The sequence below is a fragment of the Astatotilapia calliptera genome, chromosome 16 (assembly GCF_900246225.1).
Source record: "Astatotilapia calliptera chromosome 16, fAstCal1.2, whole genome shotgun sequence".
Taxonomy (NCBI): domain Eukaryota; kingdom Metazoa; phylum Chordata; class Actinopteri; order Cichliformes; family Cichlidae; genus Astatotilapia; species Astatotilapia calliptera.
In genome coordinates this window covers 8,668,789-8,688,351 of record NC_039317.1, presented here as the reverse complement: position 1 = coordinate 8,688,351, position 19,563 = coordinate 8,668,789, and the positions used below count along the sequence as shown (strand labels likewise).

At 42.6% G+C, this 19,563-nt stretch overlaps 1 protein-coding gene across 5 annotated transcripts in view; it reads right to left on the bottom strand.

The window, feature by feature from the left end:
• The window catches only part of sema5ba (sema domain, seven thrombospondin repeats (type 1 and type 1-like), transmembrane domain (TM) and short cytoplasmic domain, (semaphorin) 5Ba), a 192,929-nt gene that overhangs the window by 48,221 nt on the left and 125,145 nt on the right, over positions 1–19,563 (bottom strand). For all 5 annotated transcript variants that reach the window (XR_003269943.1, XM_026144738.1, XM_026144737.1 and 2 more), the window contains 4 exons: positions 14,065–14,127; positions 13,180–13,278; positions 12,860–13,073; positions 6,687–6,972 (listed from right to left, as the gene is read on the bottom strand). Coding sequence is in view for 4 of the 5 variants with exons in the window: in XM_026144738.1 (XP_026000523.1) it covers positions 6,687–6,972; positions 12,860–13,073; positions 13,180–13,278; positions 14,065–14,127 (662 nt within the window). In the remaining variant the exon portion in view is untranslated. The remainder of the gene's footprint in view (positions 1–6,686; positions 6,973–12,859; positions 13,074–13,179; positions 13,279–14,064; positions 14,128–19,563) is intronic.

Below are 19,563 nucleotides of genomic sequence, written 5' to 3'. Positions count from 1 at the left end.
CAAGGGGTTTTCTTAGACAACCATCTTCAAGGTTTACAGAGAATTAGATGGGAAAGAGAAAATATCCAGTGCGCTGGATGTCTCAGATCCCTTTTTGATTACAGAGGTCAGAGGAGAATGGCCAGACTGCCTCAAACAGTCAGTCAAATAACAACTCATTACAACAAACACAGAAAATACACTGAAAACAGTGTATTCATCTCCTGATGGCTGCTATCAACAGGATAACACGCCATGTCACAAAGCTTAAATCATGTCAAACCGGTTTGTTAACATCACAATGACTTGGCATGGACTGTATGTGGATCCAAAGCTTGGTAAAACCACAAGATTCAGATCACAAAAAGATGTCTTTAGTGCAATAAACACACTGCAGTTAAGTTTAACTCCAGGCCCCTAAACATGGTCGTGCTGCCAGAGATACTCATTATATCACCCAATGTGAATTAATGCACTGCTGAAAATAGTCCAACAACTCCTCTGTTTACTGCTAAAAAAAAAACTGCAGGGCCAGCTGTTTAAGGAAATTAAAAAGGAAACTATATTAACACATTGCCAGTTGTCATGCCTTCTCAAGACTTGCTGCCAATAAGAAAGACATAGCAAAAACGAAGGCTTTATCCTTCAAGTAAAACTGAAGGAACTGAAAACTTAATTCTGCAGATGCCGTGGCACTTTTCCAAGATCAGTTCAAAAAAAAAAAAAAAAAAAAAAAAAAAAGGTGTAAGGAAAGTAATGAACTCCTCGCTCAGCCTGGTTTCATGGCTCCCTGCAAACCACAATCAGCAAAGATCAGAACACCAGAGAGTGTCTGGTAAACACAAGAGGCTTATATGCATCTCACCTGATAATCTTATCTTTTTAGTTTGGAGGTGGCACAGCTGCTGCTGCACGTTCGTTTTGTTTGTGAGCTTCTTTTTTCTTACTAAACATTTTTTTTCCTGGTAGCATCACCTGACTGGTCGAACTGTGTCCCTAGTGAGTCTGTTTTTAACTTGCTGCATTAAAAAAAAAAAAAAGATTTGACAAGCAAAATGCACGTGCAGCGCTAACACACATCAGAATCCCCAGCTTTTTAGCTAATGCACCTAACCTCGTTTTGTGTGAGGAAGGGTACAGCTCAAACCACATTAAGGCCAATGTTTCAACCTCGTCGAATACCTGCATCGCAGCAAAAAAGGAAAAGGGCCCACTCAGCACAGCTACATGGCTGCAGGGACCAGAAATTGAACAGAGGCTGCCAGGATTATCCATACATATTTTTATACTGCACAACAATACGCCAGCAAAAGCAACAGCTTTGCCCCGAAACAGTCACATTCAGAGGCAGACTGAGTCAGCAACACCTACACTAAACAATAAAACAATGCCACGAGTTCAATAGGTTGCACAAAAATCCAGGTGTTAGATTGGAGACATCACAAAAAAAATCCCAGCGACGACAATAACAATCTGACACACAATTGAACCTCGGTGGGGGGTTTCATCTCTTAAAAATGTGACCTATATTTGCTGCGTGGTGAATCAAACGGGTCAAAAAATTAGAGAAAGTAAAGAAAATGTTAATAAAAATGTGTGTTTGTGTGAAAGCTGTAACATAAATAGTGGAAATACAGAAGCAGAAGAGTCCGTGAAGCTGTATTCAGATCAGGCCCAGTCTTCAAGATGGGCTCCCAGTTCATTTCAAGGTAGATTGGATGTCAGTGATGTGACGGGAAGAGAACATTGTGTAAAATCAGAAATATGGTAGTTATGTGGCTTGTCTCACTCGGCTGCCCAGAATATCATTTATCGTACACGTCAAATCTGATCTGGCTTGAAGTCAGTCACATATTTTCCAAGGATAGGAGGGCTCTCAGGGTCCCTAGGTGTTCTGTGAGTAAGTCAGGGGTATGTCTCAGTGAGTGTGACTTGCACTAAAAGTATGACGCGCCAAGTAACTATTGTGGCTGAAGCTAGAGATCATTTATCCTCTAATGAAATTAGTATTTGTGGAAGTTACAAGTCGGAGTTAAAGATCTATTTGCACCGCTTTCCACTGTCAAATTCGAAGGATACGTGTCCAACAATTTATATAACTTTCCCAAAATAAACTCATCGCTCTGCTAAATCTGCCTTTGAACGAGGCAGTCTGGACACTGTAGCGTGAACCTGCTTGTCTGTAGTACAATCTAGACCTAAAGAAATCTCTACATCAATTCCATTCACATTAGTTGCATGCAAAGATAACACTTAATCCTGCCTAAAAGCTCAGATTAGTCCATTTTTCAAAAGACTGAAAAAATATCCATCGTGTGAACAGTGGAAGTCGGGCATCAGTGCATCAGTGCAATGATTAATTTTGTTCTTTCCACTGATCTAAAACCCAAATGCACAGAGTTTAGAGAGATATACAGCAGATCATTTCATTTAGAAAGCTGAAGACATCAAATGTTCTGCACTTTTGCCTCATAAGTTACTTAATAGATAAATCACTTACACAAATTACACACTAATCAATTAATGGACCATTTGTTGCAGTACTCCATATCCCCCTGCTAACCTCTCCAATATGAGACCCCTCAAAGAACGGGAGAAGTGGAGGGGGTCAGTGAAGTCACCTAGAAATAGATAAGGAGGCTCATAATTAGTTAGTAATGGCAGGTTAGACACCTCAGCGGGAGAATCACTGCGCAGAAGGACCTTGCCAATAAGGAACCTGAGTTAATTAAAAGACCTGGCTGTGCTCTTAGGACTTAAGTGTCCTTATTCTGATGGAATGCTAAAACCTTCCTCACAGCTTGACGCGCTCTGTTGGACGGTGGTGGCTTTTTTTTTTCTTTGTTTTTTTCTCTAATTACCTGATGTGAATTCATGGCTCAATCACCAACGGTTTTACAAACCAACCAAAATCAGAAAAAAACAATAAACTGGTAATATCATCATGCTAACATAAAGTTTACTTTGGCTTCCAGTTGGAAACTGCAATGAGGCTTAAACGTGTGTCAGCACAGGAGTTGTAGTGCCACGGAGGGCAACTGTCTCACTAACTGTGGCTGCTGAAGGCATTTTGGAAGCATTGCTAAAAAGCTGTGCTGTGTCTGCTTCTGAAGGGAGCTCATCAAGCTGCAAAGAGCAGATGAGGAAGGAAGCGTCCAAACTAAAAGGCTCTGTGCAGACTGAATGCTCTACCAGAACGCTCTCCCTGTGGTATGAACATGCACCGCAGCAAAAAACACACATTTCTGTTTAAAGCATACAACTGTCCATGTAAGCTACTTAACAAATCCTATTTTTCTCACTCTGTATCCATAAAATCATGAGGGGAAATGTACTTTACTGCCCAAAACGTAGGATACCCACACTCAGCACTGCACAGACAAAAGGGGGGAGGATCAAAGAGGTTGCTGATGCTCTGTTAGGGAGCTGCTTTTGCTTAGTGGGCTGTGTAGAGATTGAGTAACAGGGATGAAAACCATTATGTTTTAAATCCGTTTATACACAGCAGCATTCTTTGCAGTGTAATACAAAAATCAGCGCCTCCCTTTTTTAATCGTTTGATCTAGAAAAATTGAGAGAAGTCTTCAAAATGCTCATTTCACAAAGCAGCGCCTTTGAATTTTGCGAGAACAAAACTTTGTGACTGTTATTTCTTGATGAACAACTTCACCGACGACCGAAATTGTAGGTTTTGTCTGCCAAACATCAACCTAAAGTGACCAAGGGATAAACCAAGACGGTCACAAAGAGAGGGAGGAGGTGGATTTATAGTACCGAGAGCCGGCCCAGGCAGACAGAGGGTATAAGTGCTCCGTTCCAGCTCTTCCTGTTTTGTTTTACAGCCCCAAACTCCTGGGAGCAGCTGTGAGTCTGCTCAATTTAGGCCAGACAGATGGAGGCAGTGTTGGTGGTGATTGCATTAACATATCCAGCCCCAAAGAGCGAAGCAGTTTTGGAGGGTGGACCGGCAAGTCGCTTCAGAATTGAAGGAGGAGACAATGGGAGAAAGACAAAAGCTTGGAGCTTAATGATTTTTCTCATTACCTCTTCTCATTTCTCTATCTCCTCCTCTCTTTCTTTATCCCCCTGGCTTTTCATTTCTTTTGTCTCTCGGCCATTTCCTGCTCTCTCACGCTCTTCCCATCTATCACCAAAAATGGCTGCAGGCTGATGGGAAGCAGCAATGCAGTGTCAACTGCCGGCGGCTTAACAGGTGAGAGAGCAGAAGGTGAGAGGCAGGATTCAACTTCTCCCCTGACACTACTCAGAATACATCTGAATAGCATCAGCCATGGCTCCTCACACACACAAAGGCACACCTTACACGCACGCAGGCACAAAGTGCATGTACAGTTCAAGAGATTGTTTTGCCACGCTTGCAAGGTTTATCGCCAAGTCTTAATAGTTTCACATGACTTTGACTCAAGTGGTGGACTGGGTGGCTTCAGATTCGACTTTCCAAATTTAAAAAGAAAGGTTATGTACGCAGCATCCTTGGCATCTGCTACATACTTCCTTGTCACTGTGGAAAAGAGCATTTCATGACTCAACGGTAGATGTATATGTAGTGTTTTCTCACAAGTGAGAAAGAAAGTGTTGTCTTGGTTTTTAGTTTTGATTCATCCTTTATTCTTCAGTGTGTTTAGTTACTCAATCTCATGCAAGGTTCAAAGTTTGTCCCGAGGGAAGTCTTAAAAGGAAAAGTCAAAATTCATTGAAGGGTATGAATGTGCTGAGATAATTTGCAGAACCTAGGTGCAGAGAGAGATACATGCTGTTTAAATATACTTCAAAATAAATGCAGTCACAGATAAATGGAATGGTACTTATTTGGCACCCTTCAACTCAATTTGAGCACTTAAAGCACTTACTTTAAGTCTCTGAATCTCACACACAAACACACAGAGCACTTTTAATCTAACATCCATACAGACACTCATATTCCGATGGATGCATTGGGGGCAATTTGGGGTTCAGTATCGTGCCCAGGGATATTTCGACAGCTGGACTGGAGGAGCCTGAGACGGAGCCACTGACCTTTCGATTGGTAGATGCCCCACTCTACCACTTGAGCCACATCTGCAACACACATTAAAGGATTGCAGACATAAAAAAGGCCCAAGCTATAATTTATATTGATGTACATGTCTCCTTGACATCTTTTCTTGGACTACTGTGTTAAACAGAGTGACCAAGCTGCTGTGCGCTTGCTGCTACCCTCTAATTAGAGCAGAGTGTGACACAATTACACTTTTACTAAACATAAAAGCCGCAAAATAATCTCCAATGTACACACTTTTGTTCTCGGTGTTTCCTCTCTGTAATGAAGTGTGTTACACCCCCACCTGGAGCAATCAAACACACCAGAGAGAGTATGAGTCAATCTGTGTATCCAGCTCGGCAGAGAGCTGTGTGCATCCGCACTGATCATTAGCAGCAGCGGGGTGGCTCAAACTTTGGAAAATTGTCTCTCTATACAGGCAGGAAAATGTTGCAGTAACAAACCTTATGAAGTGACGAAATCTGAGGCCTAAATGAGGAGAAGTTCAAGTGCTACGGTGTGTGCGCCAGTGTTCCCTTATTAATATTCTTGTTGCTGTTGAAAGGGCTCTTCAGCACAGCTGCAGCTTGTTTTGGTGGGGTTGTTCATCCTTTCTATTCAACAGCGAGGGCAACATTGAGGAGGAATGCATGGGTAAGTGTTGCATTACAGTAATTTTATGCTTTATGATACAAAGAGGAATATTGATGCTGTCACACTAGATACATAAGAGACAAATGCTGATGAAATGAGCCCTGGGACACAGACATACGATCCCTTTCAATGAATCTGTGGTCATTCTGTGTGTCTTTTGGGTTATTTTGTGTCTTTTTTAGATTTTACGCTCCTTTAGTAATCCACCTGCAAACACCGGCTGAGCAGCAGGCTCATACCCACATTTGCACAGGCTGAATTGATTTAGATAGTAAATGCCAGAAAAGTATTTTCTCTGCCATTAATGTGCATTTTTTTGAAAGAACAGACTCTTTGGTGGGCTGTTAACTTGGGGTGTTTAAAAAAATGTGAACACTGATAATAAAGCTAATAATATATTGCTTGGGGAGGAAAATCGAGATTGCACATGAGCTCTTTGAAACGACTAATCTCTTTTGCCTGCTTTTAAAGATAAACTGTTATGTAATGTGGTTAAATACTAGATCTAAAAACATGGAAACCTCGTCTAAAGTAAAACCTGTTTTCCCCCCCAGGATGACATTTTTTCCACATGTGTTCACAGACTGTAGACATCATATACTGAAAACAAAGCAAAGACACCCAATCGAAATGTCTGTACATCAAAATAAGTTTGAAAATTTCGTCCTCGACTTATTTCAGCCTATTTTCCTCAATTATGCTGCAACGAAAAAAGCACTTCACAGTTCGGTCGCGAATAAATTGGAATAAAAGTGGAGTGCAAAGTGTGTAAACAAAAGGCAGGTGGTTGAACTTTATTAGAGAGCGGCGCCGCATTCAGCAGGTGCAGCACTCAGCGCCCTAAACGTCTGCAAGCATCACTGCTTTACCTCAAACACAGAGCCGTGATGAAATGGCCGCGTGCCACGGGTTTTCTCTCGGCGTCTAGAAATGCCTACGACTGCATCAAAAAAGCCAAACAAATCGTGTGTGTCAAACAGGGCGGGCAGTGTGCGCGCTCGAGCTCACTCACACATTGGTTGTGAAGATGCCGTAGATAAGGTCTTGCTCGGGCAGGTAGAAGGTGCTCTGCAGCTCGTTGTAGTAGAAGGGGATCTCCCCGGAGCGAGAGCAGTTGAGCCTCGCCTTCATGAACGTGGTCCAAGTGTCCTCCAAGAGAAATCGCCCGCCGATGTCGTTCTTGCAGACCCTCGCCACGCGGGAATACACCGTCTTGCCGCAGTCGTGCTCCACTGCATTCTCCCTCAGGAAGAAGAAGGTGAAGAGGCCGACGTCGTAGGCTGAGATAAAGTGGGGTTCTATGGGGGGGAAGAAGGGGAGAGGGGATCATTACATCTACTCCTGCAGCACAGAAATATTTGCAGCATTTATCTTGTAGATGCTGTTTGCTTTGACCCTTTTGCTCCTTATTACTGAATGCAAGCACAAGTTTGAATTCCTGCCACCCCAGTTTGAGATGGTCTGGAAAAGGAGCCTAAATGTCAAATGTGTAAATGAGGAGAAGCCGCAGAGAGGGATAGGAAGCAGATAAAAAACGGTTACTAATAAATCTGTCTGATATTTTGATGGTAAATCCATGGAGCGATTTCTGTTTAACTACATGTCCGCGCTGCTTTTATTGCCTGGGAAAAGGGGGGGTGCGGGTGGGGACACATAGAAAATGATTAATGGGCCTCTCTGCTCAGTGGGTTATCAGGTAAACGGCACAGAACAAGAGGGACGTTACTGTCACTCTTTAGACACAAATGACTCATCACCAAACACTAATTTACTGCTGTCTGCTGTCAGGGGGAAAAGGGCGCTTCGACTTGTACATTTGTGTTTGGCAGAAATCTAACAGGACAGGCTCGTTTGAAAACTCACTTTCTTTTTGTTGCAGCATCTTCTCGTGGTGACAGTCTTGGCTTTATGTACGCCGGAGACATGTGCAGACACATCAAGTGTAGTTTCTTGTGTGATACTTTTAATGAAACGCTAAACTTTACAATCCTAGTTTGTAGCATAAAAATAAACCTAAAAAAGTTGTTTTTAGTATTGCATATAATTGAAATGACCTGTTTTTACAGGTGATGAGTGTATTTTGAGGGTTTTGCAGAAAAACATTCATAAGTGTTAATAAAAAGCTGAGGTTGTTAACGATCACTAAGTAGAAGACGTCTTGTTTTTCATGAGAGGATTAAATTGTTGCGACACTTCCGGCTTAACACCCACACGGCTGTTTTGACATGGAGCATCACGCTGAAGATTTGTTTTCTACCGCTGTGTTTTCTTCTTCTTTCAGATGAGCACTGCTCATGTGCAGAAATGATCAAACACACTGCTGCTGCTGCTGTTTTCCCTTGGGACCCATTTATTGTAACTTATAGCACATCCGGGCACATGCACACTCACATGGGCAAAACATGAATGGAAGAATACCTTAATTTGCACAGACACATGCACACATATAATGAAAATGTAAAAGGCAGATACTGCGATTACAAACACACACACAAGCTTCCACATGCACAAACAGGATGGACATGACCTGTTAACAGCCGTGTTGGAATGTGCATCAGAGCCTACCGAGTCTTTTTAGAGATTGTAATTTTTACACAAAGCAGGGAGAAAACTAATCCGCTTCTCCACACACAGCGACAGCATCTGTGATGAAAATAACTGGCAGTTTGGGCCGAGCACAAACCAAAGCTCCCATGGTATCAAAAGAAGAAAGACACAATCAGCAGGAGGAGGGATCCCAACTTTTCAACGCTGTAATCAAGTTTTATTAAAGGGGCGGCGAGTGCCAAAGACCTCGCTCCCCGACCGCCATAATTACTCTGCGAGAATGTGAGGAAAGCAGCGGTGGCTAATTTAGCAGGTGATCTAATCGACTTATCGAGTTAAATTAAATTTACTTGTGATTCTTATCAGTTCATCCTCAGCTGGTATTTCAAATCGAAGGCGAGTACGAATGCTATTAAAGAAACAGAGCTTGTTATTAGCATTTTTATTATACATGAAACCCAAAGGTAATCACAGTGTTTACAGCGGTGGCAAAAAGATTTGTCAAACCTTTGTCAAGATCTCTGTAATGAACTCCGATCCCCCATTTAGACTGTTAATCGGTGCAAACAGGCGTGCTGATGAACAAGTGAGAGTTGCCATGCCTGCAGGGTGACTGACACTGCAAAACCATCATAATGTGTTAGTGCTACTTTCCCTTTAAAGCTAAGGAACTGTTATATGAAAGCTGGTGAGCTAATGTAAGGGATAAGTGTGTGTATTCGGTGTGCTTGAGTCGTTCTGTGTTTACATACTGTACCTGTGTTTATGCGCACTGTACGTGTGTCAGGCAAAGGGCAGGTGGAGCTGACAGATTCTGCATAATATTACTGAAGCTGCGTGGGTGCAAACTGTGATGAACAGAGTTTTGTTTTTTCCCTCTGTACCCTGCTAAGTGATAAACAGATTGTTCAATCTGGCAGGCTGGTTGGGTGCTGGAGTAAAGCTGCCTCCAGTAACGTCACATGATGCCTTAGATCAAACACAATCACTGCTGAAAGTGCACGGCTATTTATTATTCAAGCAAAGGGATGCTGCAGGAATGCAAAGATGCTCTGCTAAACACAGGTGGGATGGGTGATGTCGGGTAGTTTAATTACATCAACGGGACAGACGAGCTCTTTTGTAAGCAGGTTAGAAGCCTCTGATGATCTCTGTTTTCATTTTTACACAGAACTGTTCGTTTTGTGTCTTTTTGACATGTCTCACTTCTCAGCTGGCTTAGCTGCTAAAAGAGTGGGCAAAAGATGTCTGAATATATCTCCTGCAAAAACCTGTTTTGTACTAAACTAATTTGTTTTGCCAGATAAGATTTGGAGGAAACATATGTCCTTGAGGATTATACTTCCAACCTTTTTTTCCTTTGCAGACAAAGTAAGAGCGCACACACTGCACACAGACCGAGGGTGAGTATGTGTGTATGCAGCTTTAGGTTACTGGAATATTTGGTTTGGATGAAGGAAATATAGAGTTTGTGGTTCATCCGGAGCTCAAACCTAAAGTAGAGTTATACTCATCCTTACTTTGGATTCTGAAAACAACCTGCTCTGGATGTGAGCACAGAAGCTCCACCCACCTGCCATTCAATCCTTCTGTTTGTGAAGAGCAGCCAATAAGAAAAAAGCTGGGTTAAAGGATGTGAGAAGGGTGCTAAAACAGCTTGTTTCAAACAGAGGTTGAAATGAGGGGCTGCAGTAAGGTCCAGTATAAGATACATAATAATTATTGTGAACCGAGTTATGAAAATGTTATCTAGTACAGTCTCATGATAAAAATATGGAGCTGGAAATGACTATAATGGATCCACTTTAACTCTTAATTTTATTATAGTCTGACAAAGTTGTGCAAAAAAATTCATGATTTATAAAGAAATGATTGCATAACAGCAATAAAATGCTTTAAGGGGGCTCTAACTGTAGCAACAAGAATCCTGCTGTGCAAAGAATAAAGCTCTGCAAGGCCCACAGCATTGGCCCAAGAGCAGCGGCTGGAGCATTGGAGAGGTATCAGCAGAGTAATATAAGTCTGGCTATGAAGTTCTTTGTGTGCGTCTATGAATATGATTAGATGTTACAAGTCAGTTGGCAGATGAGCAGCTGAGGATTGAGCCACTCAAAGGGAAGCATGAAAGAAGCAGTTCATGCCAACTGGCTAATACACTGCTCTACCTGAACTAATGCTATACTCTTCTTGCCAGGAGCAGATTTAAAAAGAAAGTTGGAGACATGCTCAGTATTTGCTTTGCATTTGTAGTGTCATTAAGATTTTTACTATCACTTAATAAATAAAATGATCTCTGCAGTATTTAATGTTCTGCAAAAGAAACAGTATTTTGCCAGCGCAAATTAGATCAATGAAAGAGCTTCACATTAGGTTGAAGCATCACTTGTAGCTGAATGCATAAGCATGAGAGATTACAACTTTTTATGTTTTGGTTTCTTTTAATATCTGCCGAGAAACATTTTTCCGAGAGCTGAGAGGAGGTCGAAGGCTAATAGCAAAAACATAAATAAACATGTGGCTACCAATGAGACCTGTGAGGAAACCGAGAGAAGCACGCAGGCATTTTCTTAGGACTTTTTCCTCAGGAGACTGTGCATGTAGCTCCTTGTGACATTCAGATGCATGATGGGAAACAGTTGGTCAGCACCTGGCAGGCAACCAATCCAATAAGAGAAGAGACTGATTAGATCCAGGACCCCCTCCCCGCCTTTGGTTCTGCTGAACTGGAGAGGCTCAGAGCTGGAAATGAGATTTTCATTCACACCCCAAATTCACCGGGGAACACAACTCCATAACACTCATAGCATCAGCCATGAAGCAAAGCAGGCTTCGACCGGCGGAGTGGAGGGCGACATGTGTGCTTCACTGTGCGTGCAGCCAGCTGTGATTATGCTGATGTGCACTCGATCTTTTTTTTTTTTTATGCTCACTTCCCGTCAACAGGCTTTCTTCCTGTGCCAATAAAGCACACGTGGAAGCATGTGGAGCTTGCACACAGTCTAAATACATACATGCATGTTCAAGCCCACACTTGCATGCACACACAGGCGGAGTCCCCGGGATGGGGCGAAGCATGCTGTGTGTTGTAATTTCACCCTCTCCCTGCTGTGAGGAATAATTACACCGCTCACTGACTCCTCAGTCCTCAATCTTTCCCGCTTCCCTCTCATCCTCATCCCGGACCTGCAACTCTCTCATCTGTCTGCTATCACTACCACACACTCACACCATCAGACTCACCCACCTTTTAGTTGCACAGCATTTTCCTATTCTTACAGCAAGAAATACAGTTTACACTATTAATTTTTTTAACAGTGAAAGACAATCAGTCGCCATCAGCTCTAAATGATGGATTGGCTGCGTTTCTCTCTTTCACGTCTCTTTCACGAAAGCCAGCAGACAAAACAAGCTATTCCGACTGCACGAAACAGATTCACCGTTTGGGACTTTGGTGATCTGTCTGACATTTAATAGGCCAAATGTTCAGTGGAAAAACTGAGAAAATAAGAGGGCGGAATCAAGCAGTAATGAAAATAGTCATTAGTCACTGCCCTCATTACATAAAGAAAGACGTTTTCTGACACGGCTGCTCGTATTTTATACAGATAATTAAACCAGGAGAGAGTTTAATATACATCCAGGCTTTGAAAGAACTGTTAGTCATCTGACATTGTCTGTGAGACTGAAAATGAATCTGACCTTTACTTCCAGAATCGCACATGTTCTTTATATAACACATCCAGTTATCTCAGTGCTGCTGCATATCAAAGAAACTCGATGACAGCGCTTTTCAGTGGACGGTCCTGCTACATTTCTGCTTGAGTCAGATTGTGTTTTAATGTTTACAGTAGAGGGAAAAAAGGCACAGTGTCAGCAGCTGGGAGATTACTGACACCAGCACCAGACGGACCGACAGTATTTCATGTTCCCCGCCATTCTGTAAATCCCACCAATTCCTATGCCTAACCTGTAACTCTGTGTTCTACACAGTACTTCAATCACAGTCGTCTTTGTAGACCTTTGAAAAAAAAGCATGCCGGATTGATCTATCTTGGCTCTAACATAGGAGGGAATTGTGTTGGAAGCAAAAGTGCCGACTTAGCCCATCTGCCGCTCAAGACAGGACCTGAGAAATGTTTAAAGAAACAGCAGCAGGTATTTTCTATTTGACACAGTATAACCCTGTGGATTATCTCAGGTTCAACAGGTCAGATTACTGATCAGATTACTAGTTTTATTTGATTAGATTTCTGGACTCTGACAGAAAAATATAATGGAACATTTACTCAGTCGAACACAAGCAAACCTGTAACTCACACCCCTGAAATTGGATGATTTAAAAGCTCTAAAATGAACCCAAGAGCGCCAGTAACACAAGCTCGCAGCTCTGCAGCATAAGCATTTTCTGCACGTCTCTGCTTTTTCATTCAACATTTATGTAACAGAATTGAATAACGCCTCCTCCTTTTGGGAATTTCTGGTGGCCATATTTCACAAAATACTGAGTAGCAAAGTAATTAACTAGAATTTTAATTGGTGATGAAAATACTCATTATCTGAAGCACAGTTAAAAAAAGACACACTTAAATAAATGACACTCAAATAGGACGTCAGTGTGATCGTGCAGTGATTCTGTACCATTCAGCCATTTGGAGTTGTACTGGGCAGTCCGGAGTGGTGGCATGCCGCCCAAGCTCCGGTATATGACGGGGTCACGGCCGGAGAAATCGATAACAGTGGCGGCATACAGCTCTCCGCTCTCTGTCACCACCGCCGTGGAGTTGTGACGAGGGTCGTACGGGCAGCGGGCCACGCCATTCACGCTCTCCAGCACGCTGCTCAAGTTGCCCACCTGAATGCAGGGCACAGAGACGGAGCGAGACGGGCGGTGCGTTAAATCTGCAGCCTTTTCATTGCGTTTCGACAAAACCCGCACAGCCGGACACACACATAACTACCTCTCTGGCGATACAACGCGGCTGGAAAGCATTGGTTCCGCACGTTATGACCTCCGTCTTGTTCACCAGCAGGACTCTGACGTAGTTCTGACATTCGGTCTGCAGAGAAGAAGGAAGGGGGAGAACACTTTGGAAAAGTTGAAGTAGAGCAAAAGCTGAGGTGGTTAGCTAAATACTCTTGGACGTGTTGCTGAAAAGAACAATGGACCAAGTCTTTGGGTACCGGCCTGGCATGCAATCAAAGCAAAGCAATTCAGTGTGCAGCTTTTGCTCTTGTGAGTCTATTGTTCAGAAATATGAATACTCGTTTGTAACTGAATGGAAGCCTGTCTGCGACACTGACATAGGCTCTACAATAAGGCAAGAATGTGTTTTAATAAAAAGAATCAAATCTGCTTTAACAAAGGCTGAGAATGGATTTATTGGTCTTTGCGGCTAAGGACTGAGGTAATTGCGGTGATGCAGGTTTCGAAGAAAAATGATAGCCTGTTGTATATTTGGTATCAGTCTTCACTGTATAGACACTGTGAGAGGAAAAAAAAACCCAAAACAAAACTGTGGTGCAATTAGTTCTTACAAAAATCATTGAAGCAGGAATACTGATCGAACCAATTGTTATCAGATATGTTTGAGAGGAAGTCCTTTTGAGAGTCTCACCCAAGACTCTCTTGTGCACATTTTCTTTCCCTTCCCTTTTGCCCTCTCTCTTCACTGCAAGAAAAACCACACTTGATTGAAGGGTCTGAAATAGCTGCTCTGCACAGAGCCCTCCCATGAGGCCCACAAGGACCTCGCCACGACAGCCAGAAGATATCAAAATGGCCTCTCTGTAAGCCAGGCAGTGCTGACATGAAGTGTTGTAATTGGGGGCGTGATGGAGGTTACCTCTGTTTTGCCTTTGCTCTGGCAGGACCCCCTGGTCTCCTCGTCCGGTGCCCATTCTGTCGCCTAGGAAACAAAAACAAGAAGAAAAAAAAAGTCCGGTGATGACAAAAGAGGCCGAAAATCAGTCAGCTGAGTCCTTCAGACGCTTACAACAGTTACGCAACAGCACACTGTTGCTAATACTGTAGGCACGCTCAAAAAGATGCATGAAAAGACTTTAACCTCATTGCTGTTTGTTTATTGTGTAAACATGGCGACTGGCTTGGCAGCCCGGAGCTTATTCGAGGGTAGCGGGCAAAGCACGCAACGAGGCATTTGAAGGGCTGAGGACAGCATTAGCATGTAAATGGCTTTCTCTCTCTCTCTCGCTCCCTCCTTCTTATCCTTTCTTCTCTCTCTGAAAGTTTGCAGCACTCACCTCCACTCCACCACCTCCACCCTCCCACTGCCCAATTATATTCCTGTTGATGGGTATGTCTTGGGCTTAATTATGGATGCAGTACAGCAGCGCTGCGCGACTGCACTGCAAACACACTAATGCATGAGCATACACACAGTCTGCCTTGGCCACCGGAGCTGCTCTGGCTCTTGTTTAGAGGGGTTGAGAGATGTCCCTTTCTTGGCATTAACTGTACGGTTTATGAGCAGGTGCCAGAGGACCCCCCGTTATGTGTCACTGGCCTCATTTTACTCATCCTCCTCCCCATCTCCTCCTCTTCTCTGATCTCCCTGCCCAAGGAGGAGGTTAACTAAATGTAAAAAAGTCTGCCATTATATAGCAACAATTCATCTCTTGCTTATTCTCTTTATTTCCTTCCCTCCCTAAAGGATTAATGTCACGCAGAATTGATAATTATCTACATGTTGGGGGATTGCCAGGAAAACTGGCCAGTGGGACGAAGCTGTGACCCAACATTCAGCGAAGCCTGCCAACTGAGGCCAAACAAGAGTCAACATTAAACTGGGTCACAATTTCATTCGCCAGATGGAGAACTCGAACAAACTCCAAGAGTTAAAAAGGCAAAAACTTTGATTCATTGTGAAGCTCCTCTTAACTAAAACTTCTTTATGTGTAAATTTGTCCTCAGGTGATGCCATTTCTTTTCTTTTCTGGATCTTCATTTTGCTTAAATTAAAACTCAGTGGCAGAGACCTAAAACTGTATAGCCCTAAGACTCTGTAAAACGCTCTGCTGGGAGAATAAAGTTTTGACTTAATGATCTTTATTTTATTTTTTTCCAGATCCTCACTGCAAAGCGTGTAGCTCAGAAATAATTTAAGAGGAAATAAAACATTCTAAGGACATTTAATCAGAACTTAAGAGAACTGCCAAAACTATTCTGCGGACAAAATGTAGAGTATATAAATAGATCTCTTATCTCACAGATCATGGAGTTTATCAACTATGCTTTAAGGGATGGAAGTTCATGATTTTGGATGATTAGCCTCTGCATAAATTCTTGCTAATGAGTGAAAACGCCACACTGAACAGCGCAATCCGCGGCCTAACGAGCTGCTCAAACATCTGCACGTTATCTTGGGATTTCTTTTCTTGCTTTTATTCTCAGCTTATATTCATAGACAATTCACAACTGTGTGATTGTTTTTTTATTACTGTGGCAGAACAGTTTCTGCTGCCAAGACACTGCAGGCAAACAGTTCTTAATTATTTTAAATGTCATTCTTGATTCTTTTGGATGCAGCTTAAACCCCTGCTAGTCAATACTGTCTTTGTTAGCGACATACATCAAAGTAAAGATGTTTCTTGTTGTACAGATTCACACCCATCAGTGAGTATTTGTTTACTGTGCCGGACGTGAATGTTGCTCATTAGCCTCGGCAGCACACAGCTAATATGCTCTACGCTACCTGCGCAGCGCTGCAACCGCAGACAAAGTTAGCTACAGGATCCCAAGCATTGTTAGAGATCATACCAGACTTAAATGCGACGAACACATTCACCACAGCAGCTTTATAAACAACTGTGTCGAGTTGATGTTACACACTGTGCTTTAAATGTCATGCTAAGTTTGCACAATTTAATTCCACTGTAGACATCTGGAGGCATAAAGAGTCGGGAAATGGGGACTGCTTTTGTGTGCGAGGCTGACTTTTACTGTCGTTCTTCTAATACAGCTTAAGGTAATAGTGCTTTAACCCCTGGGCCATTGTGAGGATGGTGGTAGATCGTTTCAGTTTGACGGTCGGGGTGAGGAGCTGAATCAAATGGGAAACACGCCTCGAGGGATGGATGCAGAAAGACAACACGCACACGTTAAGAGGAAACTGTGGTGTTCCTGCTCTCGCTACTCTGTTGCCAGCTGAAGAGAAAAAATGTTTGACATGTTGATGCCATACTTGGAACATCAAACTCAGATCTGTTACTACAAGTAATAAATCTGATGCTTTGATAAACATTATGCTAACAGTGGAACCCCAACCTGACCAACATCAACTATTAAAAAAGAGGACTAACAACTAGACAGCCACACCAGGTCTCCATATGATCATCAAAAGATCTCCCAACAAATATATATGTATAAAAGCCACTATAGGTTGTAGAATGAATAATGGAGAATACAGATGCTCCACAAAGATGTTGCTGCAACTAGAAACAGAGATGATGAAGGAGGATTAAATGCAAACAATACAGTTTGGAATTGATAAACTAAACGAAGTGTAAAAAACAGTTTTCCGTCAGAGTGGATCACCCTATCCCTGGCATCTTCCTCTTTCACACCCACCCTCTGCATCTCCACCTTCACTACATCCATGAATCTTTTCTGAGGTCTTCATATTTTCCTCCTGTGGCAGCTCCATCCTCAACATCCTTTGTCCAATATAGTCTCTATCCCTCCTCTGCATATGTTCAAACCATCTCAACCATAACTCTAACTTTGTCTCCAAACTTCTCAGCCTGAGCTGTCCCTCTGATATAGTCATAAATTCATCCATCCTGGTCACTCCCAATGAAAATCTTAGCATCCTAGCATCATGAAGTTATATTAAGCTCCTGCAGACAGTAAAATACCAGTAAGTGTGCTCTGGCCCGTATTGATAGTTACAGCTCATCTCCCTGTCTCCCACTGCAGCTCCCTTCAATTAACCTGCCTCAGACTGCCGTGCAGTCTGAGGCCGGCAGCAGGGGACGGCTATATAAAGTAAACTGTGATTAAAATGAAACTTGAGCTCCAGATACCGAACACGAAGCAGACGAAAAAGTGAAAATATTGAAAGTAGCTAATGTGCTCCGCGGGAGCTCAACTTTCGAGTCATGTCACTAGTGCTGCTGCCAAACAAGTATGCACGCAGTCAACAACCTGAAATCCACTTCCCCTGAGTACAGCGAACAGTGCGGCACCTGCCATTCAGAGAGCAGCTCCGCCCCCTCCGCACTCCATCATTCTGCCCGTTGAAATGAAAACACTGCTCCTTCACAGCCCCGTGCCTGTCAGCCCATGACAGCCTGGGGACTGATGGGATGACGTCATTTGCAAACACACACATACACACACGCGCACAAGCACAGGCAGATGGATGCCTTTGCGATGAATCATGGCTTGGAGCATTACCATCTTTTCTGCAGGGCCCCGTCTCCAAGGATCCCCATCGACTTAACCCTGTGACCTTCACCAGAAAGTGCCACCCTCCTTACCGTCCCCCCCTCCCCACCCCTTTCTCTGTCCATCTCCTCTTCTTCACACCACTTTGGAACAAAGCAACGCTCACACAGAGGCTGTGAGAATACCAGCTCTACCTCAACATCCTCTCCCTCAAATTCCTACACTCCATACCAAGTCCTGAATGGCCTGACTGCCATTTACCAAATGAATAAAAGCTACGCAATGTGCAAGCAGGAGAGGTCCCTTCTGCAAACAGGAAAATTATGACTACTTTAAAAAAATAATTGACTTTGGAACCTAGAGTTTCAATTAAGTACAAACGCTGCTTTGTTAAAAATGTTCTTGCAGTTAGAAACAGTGTTGCCAACTTAGCGACTTTGTCGCAATATTTAGCGAGTTTTCAGACCCCCTTAGCAACTTTATTTCTAAAAAGCAAATAGTCAAATATGGCAACTTTTACTGGTGTTATTAGGACGACTTATGACCACTTTTTGACATGAAAGGACGCATGGCTCTTACTCTCAACAAGCAGCGGTGCTACCGTGGGTACCTCGCCCGTGCCAATGTGCTCACAGGCGGCAGATCATCCTCACACAGCAGTCGCCCCCAGCTGCTGTCAGAGCAGGAGATGTTCACCCCTACGCATCCACACTGCAAATGAATGAGCGAAGCCGCTGCTCCCGCCCTGACTGTAATGACGTCAGTTCTTCTTTTACTCTTACTTTTTGTGGATCACAAGGTTTAAAACTACTTAAAATCACACACACTATTTTGTGTGTCTATGTGTGTGTAACTCTGCTAGAGTGCCTGTTTTGGGTCACTTTTGCCGGTACCAAGCCCGGATAAAGGAGGAGGGTATTTAATTACTTTTTTTTTATTTTGTTATTTTTATTTTTTTATTATGATATTAAAAAAAAATTGCTAAAAGAATTTAATTTGTAGTTCTAAATATATTCTAAATGCATTTAGGGTGTTTTTTACTCACTTTATTTCTCTCTCCTACATGTAGGTTACAATTACATAAGCATGACCAATTATGCAAATTAGGCGATGATTTAGCCAGTTCTAGCATTTTTAGGATGACCAATAGCGATTTTCCTTACTGAGGTGTTGACAACACTGGTTAGAAATGACTGTGGTGCGTCTGTAGGTGTATACACAATACATATTCAATGTACAATGCTACTTTGAGTGGCCAGTTACCTTAGCTTAATTTAGCATAAACAACTTACATATGAGAAAACAACTATCCTGCCTGAGTACATCATTATAACTTGTTTTTTTCAAGCCAAACCAAAATAAATAAATAAAAAATAAACACTGTAAACCAGTTTACAGTGTTTAACTTTAGCAGTTAGCCTATATGCTTAATACTAAGCTAACTATGCTACACAGGTTAAATAGGCTAAACATTAGTAAGTTATTAATTTTTTCAAATAAAGTTCGCTCAAATGTCTTTATGATAAGATGTCCTGACTGTAATTTGAACTGATGACTTTGTGACAGTGAAGCAGCGCCAATAAAATATTATATTTCATGCTGTTAGTGATACTCAAGCAACAATCACCAGCTAATAGCCTAAAGCAAAATTTCATTAGCATGTCTAAAAAAAATTATGCTACTCTAGCTCCCTTTTTTGTATGCCCCTGTTCCATAGTCACACTACAGGTACCCAAGGCTGATAGCCAGAAAAACGGGGATACAAACTACTTTCCATATAAAAGTCACCCAGCATCCCAACCCCAAACTCCTCACCTAAAAAATTCCATATGTGGTTATATCACATTCTGACTCAGACCTCCTGCCAATTTAGGCGCTGTGCAAATGTCTGCTGGGTGTGCGAGTGGAGGCATCTGACACAACTCAATCACACTTC